Genomic DNA, 12,756 nt, shown 5'->3' with positions numbered 1-12,756 from the left:
ATCAATAGTGATAAAGAAGCATTATCTCCTTGTTTTCCCCCTTCCTGCCATCTGTCATCACCCCCCCCCACCGCCCCAAGTCTTCGTTATTCCTGAGGTACTCACTGTTCTTAAGTCAGACTAAATTACTCTTATAGGTTACACTCCACTCTCAGATAAGACTCTACTTCTCCATTATTCCAGATGTATTTGTATACTTCCTTTCCATTCCCTACCCACATGCTTTATCTTTTTAAGAATTCACTTTGGGGTTAAATTGGCCCATAATCCTTTATCTTAAATTCAAAAAAACATGCTGAAAACTCTGAATTTTGGTTCAGTTCAAACTCATTTGTTGGCAAGATCTGATCAGTATTAATTGAGATTACATAGAATGTATATCTACTTAATGTGATTATTCAGATGTTTTTCTGCAGAAAAGGTAATGTATTTGATTAGGGGTGCTTCCCCAAGAGTTGTTGGGGGGTGTTTTATAATGCTGCATACACTGTACAACTTTTCTGAGAAATCCTAAGTTAGTATTTGGCCCAGAGAATTTAGGTAAAGGATGTGGGCCTGTACTAGATTCTGTTTCCTCATCACCTTCTGTGTTTAAGAGCATTTGTTAGTGATCTTTGAGATTAGCATAGTGATTTCTTTCATAGGTTACTGTACAGTCACTGATTTGTATTCCCTGGTGGCTCAGACAGTAAAGCGTCTGCCTGCAATGCAGGAGACCCGGGTTTGATCCCTGGGTTGGGAAGATCCCCTGGAGAAGGAAATGGCAACCCATTCCAGTACTCTTGCCTAGAAAATTCCATGGATGGAGGAGCATGGTGGGCTATATAGTCCATAGGGGTTGCAAAGAGTGGACACGATCGAGTGACTTCACTTTCACTTTCATTCACTTTCACAGTCGTTGATGATAATCAGAATCCAGATAGGCTGACACAAGCTTCTCATTGCTATAGAGTATAACTTAATTAGGAAAAAAAAAGAAAAGAAATCTGAACTCAGTTACAGGCTGATTGTGATAGGTAGCTGATAGCTTATTTGTGAAAGCAAGCATAGGAGGCCAGGAACAAAAACTGAAAGTGATGTTTGTTGTTAGGATTTTTAAGTTTTAGCTGTGAGTTTAAGTGCTTTCGAACATGGAGCAACATGGAACACAACAGACTGGCTCCAAATAGGAAAAGGAGTGCGTCAGGCTGGATACTGTCACCCTGCTTGTTTAACTCATAGGCAGAGTACATCATGAGAAACGCTGGGCTGGAAGAAGCACAAGCTGGAATCAAGAGTGCCGGAAGAAATATCAATAACCTCACCTAAGCTGGTTTTACAAAAGGCAGAGGAACCAGAGATCAAATTGCCAACATCCGCTGGATCATGGAAAAAGCAAGAGAGTTCCAGAAAAACATCTATTTCTGCTTTATTGACTATGCCAAAGCCTTTGACTGTGTGGATCACAATCAACTGTGGAAAATTCTGAAAGAGATGGGAGTACCAGACCACCTAACCTGCCTCTTGAAAATCTGTACGCAGGTCAGGAAGTAACAGTTAGAACTGGACATGGAACAACAGACTGGTTCCAAATAGGAAAAGGAGTGTGTCAAGGCAGTATATTGTCACCCTGCTTATTTAACTTCTATGCAGAGTACATCATGAGAAATCCTGGACTGGAAGAAACACAAGCTGGAATCAAGATTGCCGGGAGAAATATCAATAACCTCAGATATGCAGATGACACCACCCTTATGACAGAAAGTGAAGAGGAGCTAAAAAGCGTCTTGATGAAAGTGAAAGAGGAGAGTGAAAAGTTGGCCTAAAGCTCAACATTCAGAAAACGAAGATCATGGCATCTGATCCCATCACTTCATGGGAAATAGATGGGGAAACAGTGGAAACAGTGTCAGACGTTATTTTTTTGGGCTCCAGAATCACTGCAGATGGTGACTGCAGCCATGAAATTAAAAGACGCCTATTCCTTGGAAGAAAAGTTATGACCAACCTAGATAGCATATTCAAAAGCAGAGACATTACTTTGCCAACTAAGGTCCATCTAGTCAAGGGTATGGTTTTTCCAATGGTCATGTATGGATGTGAGAGTACTGTGAAGAAAGCTGAGCGCTGAAGAATTGATGCTTTTGAACTGTGGTGTTGGAGAAGACTCTTGAGAGTCCCTTGGACTGCAAGGAGATCCAACCAGTCCATTCTGAAGGAGATCAGCCTGGGTGTTCTTTGGAGGGAATGATGCTAAAGCTGAAACTCCAGTACTTTGGCCGCCTCATGAGAAGAGTTGACTCATTGGAAAAGACTCTGATGCTGGGAGGGATTGGGGGCAGGAGGAAAAGGGGACAACAGAGGATGAGATGGCTGGATGGCATCACCGACTCGATGGACGTGAGTTTGAGTGATCTCCGGGAGTTGGTGATGAATAGGGAGGCCTGGCATGCTGCGATTCATGGGGTCACAAAGAGTTGGACACAACTGAGCAATGAATTGAACTGAACTGAACTAAGCGCTTTCAAGGCTGAATAAGAGGACCCAAGTGGCCATTATGATTCCATTTATAGTTCCAGCATGTCCTTAAAATATTCCTAGTAATTAAAATGAGATAAAAGCAAGATGATGCCCATCTGCTTTCAGCTTCCCTTCTCTGCTTTTTACAGCAACTAGTGATAGCATTGTGATGCCTTTGGTTATCATTGAAGACATTAGGAACTCACTCTTTTTGGGGCTGTGAAAGTAACATGCTCAAGCTTTTGTTGAAGTGTGGCAACCACTTTCTTGTTCTACAGTAGAAATAAAAGAGGAAGAAGTTTCTGGAGAAAAATATTTTTACCAATTTAGAATGCATATGGAACATACTGTACAGGGAAAGTACATGAAGAAGCATATTACATGTCCAGAAAGTTATTAGCTCTTTGACTTTGGAAACTGTGTTGAATAATGTAAAATCTTTGGAGAGAGGAACTTTATTTCCATCTCGAGCATTTTATTGAAAAGAAAAGCCCATAATTGTATATGTATCATTTGTATTTGTACTTACCTGAGAAAATGGTTGGTTACCGTGGATGTATATATTCTAATGTGTTTTCAGAATACTTGATTTTTTTAAGAGTATGCATTTGGGTTTCTCTTATACAGTTTGGATGCTGATCAGTTTTGTGAATGCAGTGTATGTGATACATGTTTGTATTTAGATAACATTTGGATGTAGAGAGTATCTGCAAATGCTGTAGGCTACTTTGTTGAGTTTCTGTGGTTTGTTTCTTAGATATTTTTTATTTCCTCTCTTATTACTAGGCTGTCAATGTCTTGCTCATGTTAATCCCTGTGGAATGGTTTTCTGATCTAATTTATTCTGAGCTGGTAGAGCCTTAGTCTCTGGTTAATCTGATTCATATTTATAGATATCCATCCATCTGTGAAATATTGATTATTATTTATTAATATCTGTCAGGCTCTGGGTAGGCCACTGGTAAACAAGACTTTTATTGACCCTGACCATGGGGCTTAGAGTCTAGGAGATTTTTATTTAAAGAGTAAAGATTTATGATATATACTTTATGTAAAACTCTTAAAGTACCTGAATTGAACTTTTCCACCAGTAATACGAATTCAGCTTAAGTAAGATTTGCTTAGTCATTTTCATGAGACTTTTCTAAAATGTCTTTTCAGTTAAAACTTACTGATCACAGGAAGTTAAACAGAAGGGAAGAGACTTCACTTACATTTGTTATAATAACATTTATGTTAATGTCTGATTGCTTATTGGATTTGTCCTGGGGCTAGGACTTAAACTTGTGTCTCCTGAGTCCCAGCCCAGTGCTTTTTGCATTACATTATGTGACTTTTAAGGACCTCCTTGTTATATAAAACTAAAAGAAGGCTCTGAGATAAAGTATCATAGCGGCTGAGTGTAATATGGCAGAGTCCTGGGAGTCTCCTTGTTCAGAATGCTTCTGTTCTTTATGCTGGTTTTCCCCTTTGACTTTAGAGCAACAGAACATCTGGCTGGGAGTCCTGACTCTTTTGCGTATTATGTCTTCTAGTTTGTACCTGTTCAAACTAGGTCTGGCTCCTCAGATTCAAGATCTGTACGGAAAGGTTGACTTCACAGGTAAGAAGTTCCAGACCTGGCGGGAAGTGCTTGATTTATGTGGAAATAGCCTGGAGAGTCAACTGTACCAATCTTAAAGATGCGGGGCTTTAAAAACACTGTGCCAGCAGAGATTTAAAAAAAAAGCATGAGGAACCTGCTTTCCTGGTGTGGTGGAAGGAACACAGGACTTGGGGTTTCAGGCTCTGTTCTCTCAGTTATGACATGGTGTGGTTGAGAAGTCTCCGTTTTCTTCTATCTAAATTAGAAAGAATATTAACATCTAATATTAAATGGTCACGTACAGTGAGAAAAGCTTTATGACAGTCTTTCCCTTTCCCTTCCGGTGAGCACCATTTGTAGGCAAACGAAGTGGTGTGATGGTGGTGAGATGATACAAAGATGACAATTTACTAATTTTAAAACTTTAGTTTATTTGGGTGGGTGTTTCTGTGTATATTTGCTATAGTCAAATCCTTAAAGAGATGGGGGCTTGGGGAGAAAAAGAACAGGGGGAATATTGGCGAAGGGTAAAATAGACTCAAATCTTTTTGAACTGGTGATTATTTTATAGGCCTATAGGTAATACAGCTTTTATCTATGATGTTTTTTCTTCCAGGGAAGTTGTTCCCCAGACTTGGGGCAAGGGCCAAACCTTAAAATGTTTCTTTTATCATTTGGCTTCTGGCCTTAGACACAAAATTGTTTCGTAGTAGCTAGTGACTTGGATTATAAAGACTAAGATAACTGGCTTGTGATTCACTTCTTGTTCGAGGTCCCTTTAAAGCTACTCCATTCATAAGTTCATTAGAGGAAATCCCATTAGTAGCCGTTTGGGAAAACTATTCTGTATAGAGCCATTCTCAAGTTATGGTTATTTCTGATGCTCTTGATAGTACTAGTAATAGTTCCTGTGTCTGTTGAATGCATGTTATATACCAGATATCAGGTTAAGTGCTTTCCGTATATTATCTTATTTAAATCCTTATGACAACCCTAAGAGTTAGATATCATTTTTTATCCAGTACATTTTGTGGTTAAGGAATCTGTTTCCTTCTAAGGCCTGAAAAGGTGCTTACCTTTGGGTCTTCATTCTTTCCTGTAGAAGAAGAAATCAACAACATGAAGATTGAACTGGAGAAGTATGGGATTCAGATGCCTGCCTTTAGCAAGATTGGGGGTATTCTGGCTAATGAGCTGTCAGTGGATGAAGCTGCATGTAAGAAGAGAGTGATTTCATGGGTTCAAGCGGAGTTGTTGCTTCTGCTTTCAATGATTAATACTATAATGGTGGTCTTGGACATGAGGCATTTTGCCAGCAGGTGTCTAGTGGCTCAGACAGTAAAGAGAGAGTCTGCTTGCTATGCAGGAGGTCCCAGTTCGATCTCTGGGTCGGGAAAATCCCCTGGAGAAGGGAATGGCAACCCTCTCCAGTATTCTTGCCTGGAGAATCCCCATGGACAGAAGAGCCTGGTGGGCTACTATCCATGGAGTTGCAAAGAGTCAGAGATGACTGAGCAACTAACACTTCTTTCTTTAGGTCAGTAGATATAGTTTCAAACACTGCTATACAGTTGTCTATGCTGTTAATTGGAAATAAGTGAGAAAAAATCAAATAAGTTTGATTAAAATAAAAGCACTAGAAAGCAAATTTTACATTTCAATGCCTTTTTTAGTTTCTTATCTTCTAATGGAGTTTACATGATAATTAAGGGTGAACATTTCCATAACAAATGCTCACATGCTCCCTGCAAAGTCCCTTACTGAATGTTTTCCCCATAAGATTCCAGGTTGAGCATTTCAGATATGGATTATAGGCAGAGCTGTGACTTTTTGTGTTAGGGAAAAGACAGGGCTCACAAGATCTGGGGATTCCTCTAACCCCTCTGTCTATGAAAAAGCAGCCTCTGTTTGTGCTGGGGGATTGCCATGTTTGAATGTGTAATGTACATCCTTTACTTTATATAACCTCAGTGTTCTGTGTTTTGAATTCTTTTTTTTTCAGTACATGCGGCTGTTATTGCCATTAATGAAGCTATTGACCACAGAATTCCAGCTGACACCTTCACAGCTTTGAAAAATCCCAATGCCATGCTTGTGAATCTTGAAGAATGCTTGGCCTCTACCTACCAGGACATACTTTACCAGGCCAAACAGGACAAAATGGCAAATGCTAAAAACAGGGTAAAAATGGAACATTTGCTCTTTTTAATTGATCTGTAGAGGCTTCCATGGTAGCTCAGCTGGTAAAGAATCTGCCTGCAATGCAGGAGACCCCAGTTCAATTCCTGCATCGGACAGATCTGCTGGAGCAGGGATAGGCTACCCACTCCAGTATTCTCAGACTTCCCTGGTGGCCCAGCTGGTAAAGAATCCTCCTGCAACGTGGGAGACCTGGGTTCGATTGCTGGGTTGGGAAGATCCCCTGGAGAAGGGAAGGGCTACCCACTCCAGTATCCTGGCCTGGAGAAGTCCATGGACTGTATAGTCCATGGGGGTCACAAAGAGTCAAATACAACTGAGCGACTTTCACTTTTCACAACTGATTTACAGTCTTTCATTATTTAATATGACTCCATTTTAAAGATCAGTTTTATTGAGATACTAATTGATGTATAATAAAACCCAGCCATGTAAAGTATCCAGTTTGATGAGTTTTGACCAGTGTATACAGATATGTGACCACCACCCACAAAGTGCCCATATCTCCCTTTCAGAGTCAACCTCTACTGCCTCCCTCTGTCCACCCCTGACCCCGGCAACTCCAGGTCTATTTTTTATCACTTTAGCTTATCTTTTTTGGAATTTTATATAAATGAAATGGAGTTACCAATATGTAGTCTTTCAGTATTAGATTCTGTTTTGACATCTACTTTCTTCTTGAATGTGTGCAAACCTGTGAGAGGCTCTGACATCTAGTCTGAGACAAGGATTCAGGCTCCTAGATGAGCAGGGCAGGGTTCACCAGTGTCTCCTTCTGCCGGATTCTGGAAGAACCCCTTGAGCTTGTTACTTACGAGTGGATCTCCTTTCTGTGTTTTTGGTCACAATCAGGTAGCACTCTGCTTCGTTGTTTATTAAGGATTTTAAGCCACACCCTTCCTTGCTCTTGACTCTGTCGTGGTGGGGGAGGAACACGTGTATTTCTGTGGTCTTCCTGGAGACCTCAGCTAATTTAGCTACACCTTTTATTCATCTTCAGACAGAAAGCTCTGAGAGAGAAAGGGACGTTTATGAGGAACTGCTCACTCAAGCTGAAATTCAAGGCAACATAAATAAGGTCAACTGTAAGTATGTGCCCCTGTCAAGCCTCTAAAGGAATGTCACTGAATAACGGGCCTGTGGACCTGTCCGTGGTCTAAGTCCATATCAGGCACTTGTGGGCTTGCCTAGGAACCATCGCCTGATGACTGTCTTTTGTGCTCCTGCGTCTTCTCTTTGGGCTAACATGGTCCTCAGGCAGCACGCCCCCCGCCCCCCCTGCTCTTCTGTTGTAACTCACAGACTGGAGGTTTTGGCTGCAATTTTACTCTTTTCACCCTGTGTTAGACACTTAAATCTGAAGAGGGATTTTATTTTTCTGTTTTTAAAGTAATACTAGTTTTGTTTTTCTTTTGAAGAGTAATACAAGTTATCTAGAAATGAGCTACAAATAAAAAATAAGACTCCTAAGAATGACCATGCTTGGTATTTTTAACATATCCTTCAAAACGTATTTAAACAGAAATGAGGTTGTCCTGTTCACCTTGATTTTTGTATATGTGTTACACAAAAATTAATTTGAAAAATTAATTTCTTGAATTAATTTAGTCTCTCTTTTGCAAAAGAACCTGCGTCAGTTTCTTATTACTTGCCAATCAGACGCTGTTCCCTGGCCTCATGGAGCTGTTTATGCACTGTTTCATGCATACAGCTCTCTAGATACTCATGTGCCTGCTCATCTCCCACGTTCATTGTGTTCATTTTATGACTCATGAAGAGTGGCTCTGGAGTTGTTCAGACCTGGGGTTTGATCTCTTGCCCTTGTATTAATCACTGTGGGAACTGGGCACCTGTGGCATAGAATCATTATACGCGTGATGAGATAATATATGTTAATTGGCTCGTATTTAGTAAACACTCAATAATATTATCATTACTGTTGTTAATCATATAACTGCCCCACTGTAATGCCCTCACGCCTCATCTCTTACCTCATCCAAATTATACCCATCATTCAAGATTCAGCTCAGTTCTCACCTCAGCGTGTATCCTAGCTCACAATATACTTGCCTTTCACATCTCCTACAGCATCTGTATGCTTAACCACACGATTTTGTATTTACTTCTCTGTTGTCTTTTTTCGTTTTGTTTTGTTTTTTTACATCTATATAGACTTAAACTTGGGAGAAGGCAATGGCATCCCACTCCAGTACTCTTGCCTGGAAAATCCCATGGATGGAGGAGCCTGGTAGGCTCCAGTCCATGGGGTCGCTAAGAGTCGGACACGACTGAGTGACTTCACTTTCACTTTTCACTTTCATGCATTGGAGAAGGAAATGGCAACCCACTCCAGTGTTCTTGCCTGGAGAATCCCAGGGATGGGGGAGCCTGGTGGGCTGCCATCTCTGGGGTTGCACAGAGTCGGACACGACTGAAGCGACTTAGCAGCAGCTTAGCAGACTTAACTTGAGTTTACTTATGAATTCTGCTTCTTTTTAAATCCTCATAATTCCTAGCATAGAGTTAGAGTCACCGAAAGAAGTAAAGAAAACCTTGTTTAATTCAACCAGACTTGACCTTATGTTATTTTGATCAAGATGATAATAATAGTAGTAATAGTCATCAGGGTCCTCTCTGTTCTTTGGAGATCCTAATTTCTCACTTGTACTAATGCTCTGAATAACTGGTGAGAATTTATAGATTTTGCCAACTCCTTATGGTAGAGAGTTCTAAATCCTGACCAGGAGTCTGTGTGTTTTGTTCCATTCTGGTTCCTTTAGGATAAATAGCTTTCTGAATAGAGCTGTAGTTCCATTCACGTGTGGGTAAACCAGAATGTCCTTGCACTCAGTTCTCTCTGTAGAAGAAAGTCTAGCACATTTCCTGCTGTACACACTGCATAAAATACTCTTTTATTTACTGAGGGACTTTTCTCTACTATGTTGTTTGGGGCCTTTATTGCTATACCTGGCTGATTATGTTAGGGTTAGTTATAAACTCATAAGGAAAGAAACGTATGTGTATATTTTGGAAGTGTTCCATGCATATTGTTCTTACATGGTCAAAGGAACAAAATAATAAAACTTCCCTCAGATATGTTTCAGTGAGGAAGGTAGGCAAATGGATAATTTCAGGGCAACTTGGCTAGAACAATTCAGTGAATAATTTCAAGGCAACCAGAGACGTGTGAAATACAGTCAGAGTAAAGAAAAGAATGATGACTTTTCCTCAAGGTTTGTACATGACCCTTCACTGGGGTTCTTAGGGTAGATAAGGAGGTGAGGATAAGGCAGAATTCTCAATAGAGGGACAGTCTTTTCCTAACAGTAGGGAAAGTCAAGAGACAAGGGAACGTTGGAAGACAGAGGGACTTTAGGTCCCAAGAATTATCTTAATGTAATTATAGATAAGATTCTTTCCCTAGGGCTTGCAGTGAAGCCATTATGCTGCCCCAGAAGAAAGCTGCAGGCCAAATAGTTATAAATGAGAAAGAGTTCTTATTTTTTTGTTAAGTAGGATAAGAAAAATTAGATAATTAAAGCATAGTGGGAGAAAGTATGTGAATAATGTTCCGGACCAGTGGTCCCCAACCTTTTTGGCACTAAGGACCAGTTTTATGGAAGGTAAATTTTCCATGAACCAGGGTGATGGGGGTGAGGGTGGGAAATGGCTTCAGGATGATTCAAGCGCTTTATATTTCTTGTGTGCTTTATTTCTGTTGTTATTACATCAGCTTTACCTCAGATCATCAGGCATTAGATCCTGGAGGTTGGGAACCCCTGTTTTAAACTTTATAGTATAAGTATTAGTAAATATCCACTTAAATATTTACATATTTATGTACATAGTAAGTTTACCTTTCCAGTAAAAGCATAAATGACTAGATACCTTTGCATATGGATCATCTGAAACTCTGTGTTACAGAGAGGAAGCCTGGTTGTTACCAGCCTGTGTTGCTTGTATTTTTAGTCCCCCACTACTACAGAAGCTTCCTGAGGATGGAGACAACCTGTTTGTTTTGTTCTTTACTATGTTTACAGCCTGGTCCTTGTGGTGGGAAAATGCTTGGTTAGTTGGCTAGCGGCCACGTAGACCTGCAGCCATGATTCAGAGAGCTGCTCACCTCCTCTTTGTGGTGACCTGTGAGCCAAATCGTAGGGGAGAAGGTTGGGAAGAGGGGAACACTCTTAGGAATCTAGCCTTTCGCCCTTTTACCTCTTGGTGTTATTTATTAGTTCTGGTTTGAGACTGTTTTTTCTTGGACTATTTTCTTTATGACATCTTACGTTAATTTTCTTTTTTGTTTTTGTTTTTGTTTTTTACAAATGAAAACAGTTTAAACTGATAACTACTGCTGTGCCCCCAATATTTTGATTTTTAGTATTTTATTATTGATTTGTTTTGCTACTTTGGTGATAAGATTAGATGTTCATTCCTGGGTGGGGCACGGGAAGGAGAACCCTATTTTTTCTTCTAAAAATAGGGAAGCTGAAAATAATAATTAGGATTTTCCAGGGGCTGTCATTTCTGAAATCAGAAAATGTATTATTTTGACTTTCAACTTAATACCTTATTTATTTTATAATATGCAAAGTACTTTCACATGTATGATTTAATTTAATCTCATGAGGAATCTTAGGCGGAATGTACCTTTATTATCATTTTCAGATTAAGAGAAATCTGCATTTTTACTGTCGATAATGTGTTAATGACTTGTGTGATGTCAGGTTCTATGCTAGAAGTACAGAATGTTGAGGCAGCGCTGAGAGCCCCTTCTGCTCCACACGGTCAGACCAGCCTTGATGTCTCAGCACTGCTTAGGGGCAGGAGATGCCAGGATGATGGAGGGATTCAGAATGATGCTGTATAAGGAATATTTGAAGGAAGTAAGGCTCTTTAGTTGGGAGTAGACTGTCACAGGGAAGAGGGGTTGGAGGTACTCAAGTATCAACTCTAGTGTGTAAGCTTTAACAATTTTTTTTTAAACAGAATCATCTAGAGATGTAGTAAATTGCAGTGGGAGACACTTTCTCCTGTGTAGTAGTTCAGTCTGGATAAAGACTCGGCATTTTAGCGGGAATGCAGGCATGTATCATTGGTGCCTCTTAAATTGCTGCCCTTATTGGTGCCAAGCTGTCTACATCTAGAAGTTTGTAAGTAGGCCTAGGGTGTGGTCTAGGAATCCATTAATTCTGAACACCCTGGGAACCTCTGACCTTGGAGACTTTAAGGTTCTCTTCTACCCTCAAAGCCTAATGCTGCTGTGATGCTTCACAGGAAAGGCTATCTTTTTTTTTTTTTTTAATTTTACTTTATTTTACTTTTACAATACTGTATTGGTTTGCCATACATCAACATGAATCCACCACGGGTGTACACATGTTCCCAATCCTGAACCCCACTCCCACCTCCCTCTCCATACCATCTCTCTGGGTCATCCCAGTGCACCAGCCCCAAGCATCCTGTATCCTGCATTGAACCTAGACTGGCAATTCATTTCTTACACGATATTATACATATTTCAATGCCATTCTCCCAAATCATCCCACCCTCTCCCTCTCCCACAGAGTCCAAAAGACTGTTCTATACATCTGTGTCTCTTCTGCTGTCTCACATACAGGGTTATCATTACCATCTTTCTAAATTCCATATATATGTGTTAGTATACTGTATTGGTGTTTTTCTTTCTGGCTTACTTCACTCTATATAATCGGCTCCAGTTTCATCCACCTCATTAGAACTGATTCAAATGTATTCTTTTTAATGGCTGAGTAATGCTCCATTGTGTATATGTACCACAGCTTTCTTATCCATTTATCTGCTGATGGACATCTAGGTTGCTTCCATGTCCTGGCTATTATAAACAGTGCTGCGATGAACATTGGGATACACGTGTCTCTTTCACGTGAAAGGCTATCTAATTTTATTTCCCCAGTCCAAACTGAGACTGGTTTTTGGGAAGGAAAAATATTCCCAGCTATGATGTTAACATAGTTTTGTCTTAAGCATTTGCCTCTTTTTCCTCCTCAGTGCTTGCTGCATTAACAAATATAGACCTGGCTTTGGAGCAGGGATCTGCACCAGCCTTGTTCAAGATCCTGCAGTCACCTGCACTGGGCCTGCGAGGGCTGCAGCAGCAGAATAGTGACTGGTACCTCAAGCAGCTCCTCAGTGACAGAGAGCAGAAGAGACAGGTAACCTCTTGAGTGGCACCTGTAAGGCTTGACTTCCATCCATTTCAATCTCATGCTGTTGTGTAAAGATATCTGTGGGGCCTTCCCCCCCCCCCCACTAGTATAACTGTTTCTCCTACATGTGAATTAAGCTGTTTAATATCCTCAGGTAAACTGCACATTGTCTTCGGCTCTCTTTTCCTTGTAGAGTTGTAAATCCCCTCTTAAACAGCTTCGCCCACCCTCTGAATCTCACCACCTCTTCACTTGAAGTCTGTTAAATCCCCAACTTGAAACTGT

General features: G+C 40.4%; 1 protein-coding gene across 1 annotated transcript in view; it reads left to right on the top strand.

Annotated features, from left to right (window-relative positions):
* IQGAP1 (IQ motif containing GTPase activating protein 1) overlaps window positions 1-12,756 on the top strand; it is a 108,951-nt gene that overhangs the window by 50,162 nt on the left and 46,033 nt on the right. The window contains exons 6-10 of the mRNA XM_015101899.3: window positions 4,035-4,102; window positions 5,187-5,300; window positions 6,087-6,265; window positions 7,284-7,368; window positions 12,314-12,477. Coding sequence (XP_014957385.2) covers window positions 4,035-4,102; window positions 5,187-5,300; window positions 6,087-6,265; window positions 7,284-7,368; window positions 12,314-12,477 — 610 coding nt within the window. The remainder of the gene's footprint in view (window positions 1-4,034; window positions 4,103-5,186; window positions 5,301-6,086; window positions 6,266-7,283; window positions 7,369-12,313; window positions 12,478-12,756) is intronic.

This window comes from Ovis aries, chromosome 18 (assembly GCF_016772045.2).
Source record: "Ovis aries strain OAR_USU_Benz2616 breed Rambouillet chromosome 18, ARS-UI_Ramb_v3.0, whole genome shotgun sequence".
Classification (NCBI taxonomy): domain Eukaryota; kingdom Metazoa; phylum Chordata; class Mammalia; order Artiodactyla; family Bovidae; genus Ovis; species Ovis aries.
This window is presented reverse-complemented; position numbering and strand designations above follow the sequence as displayed.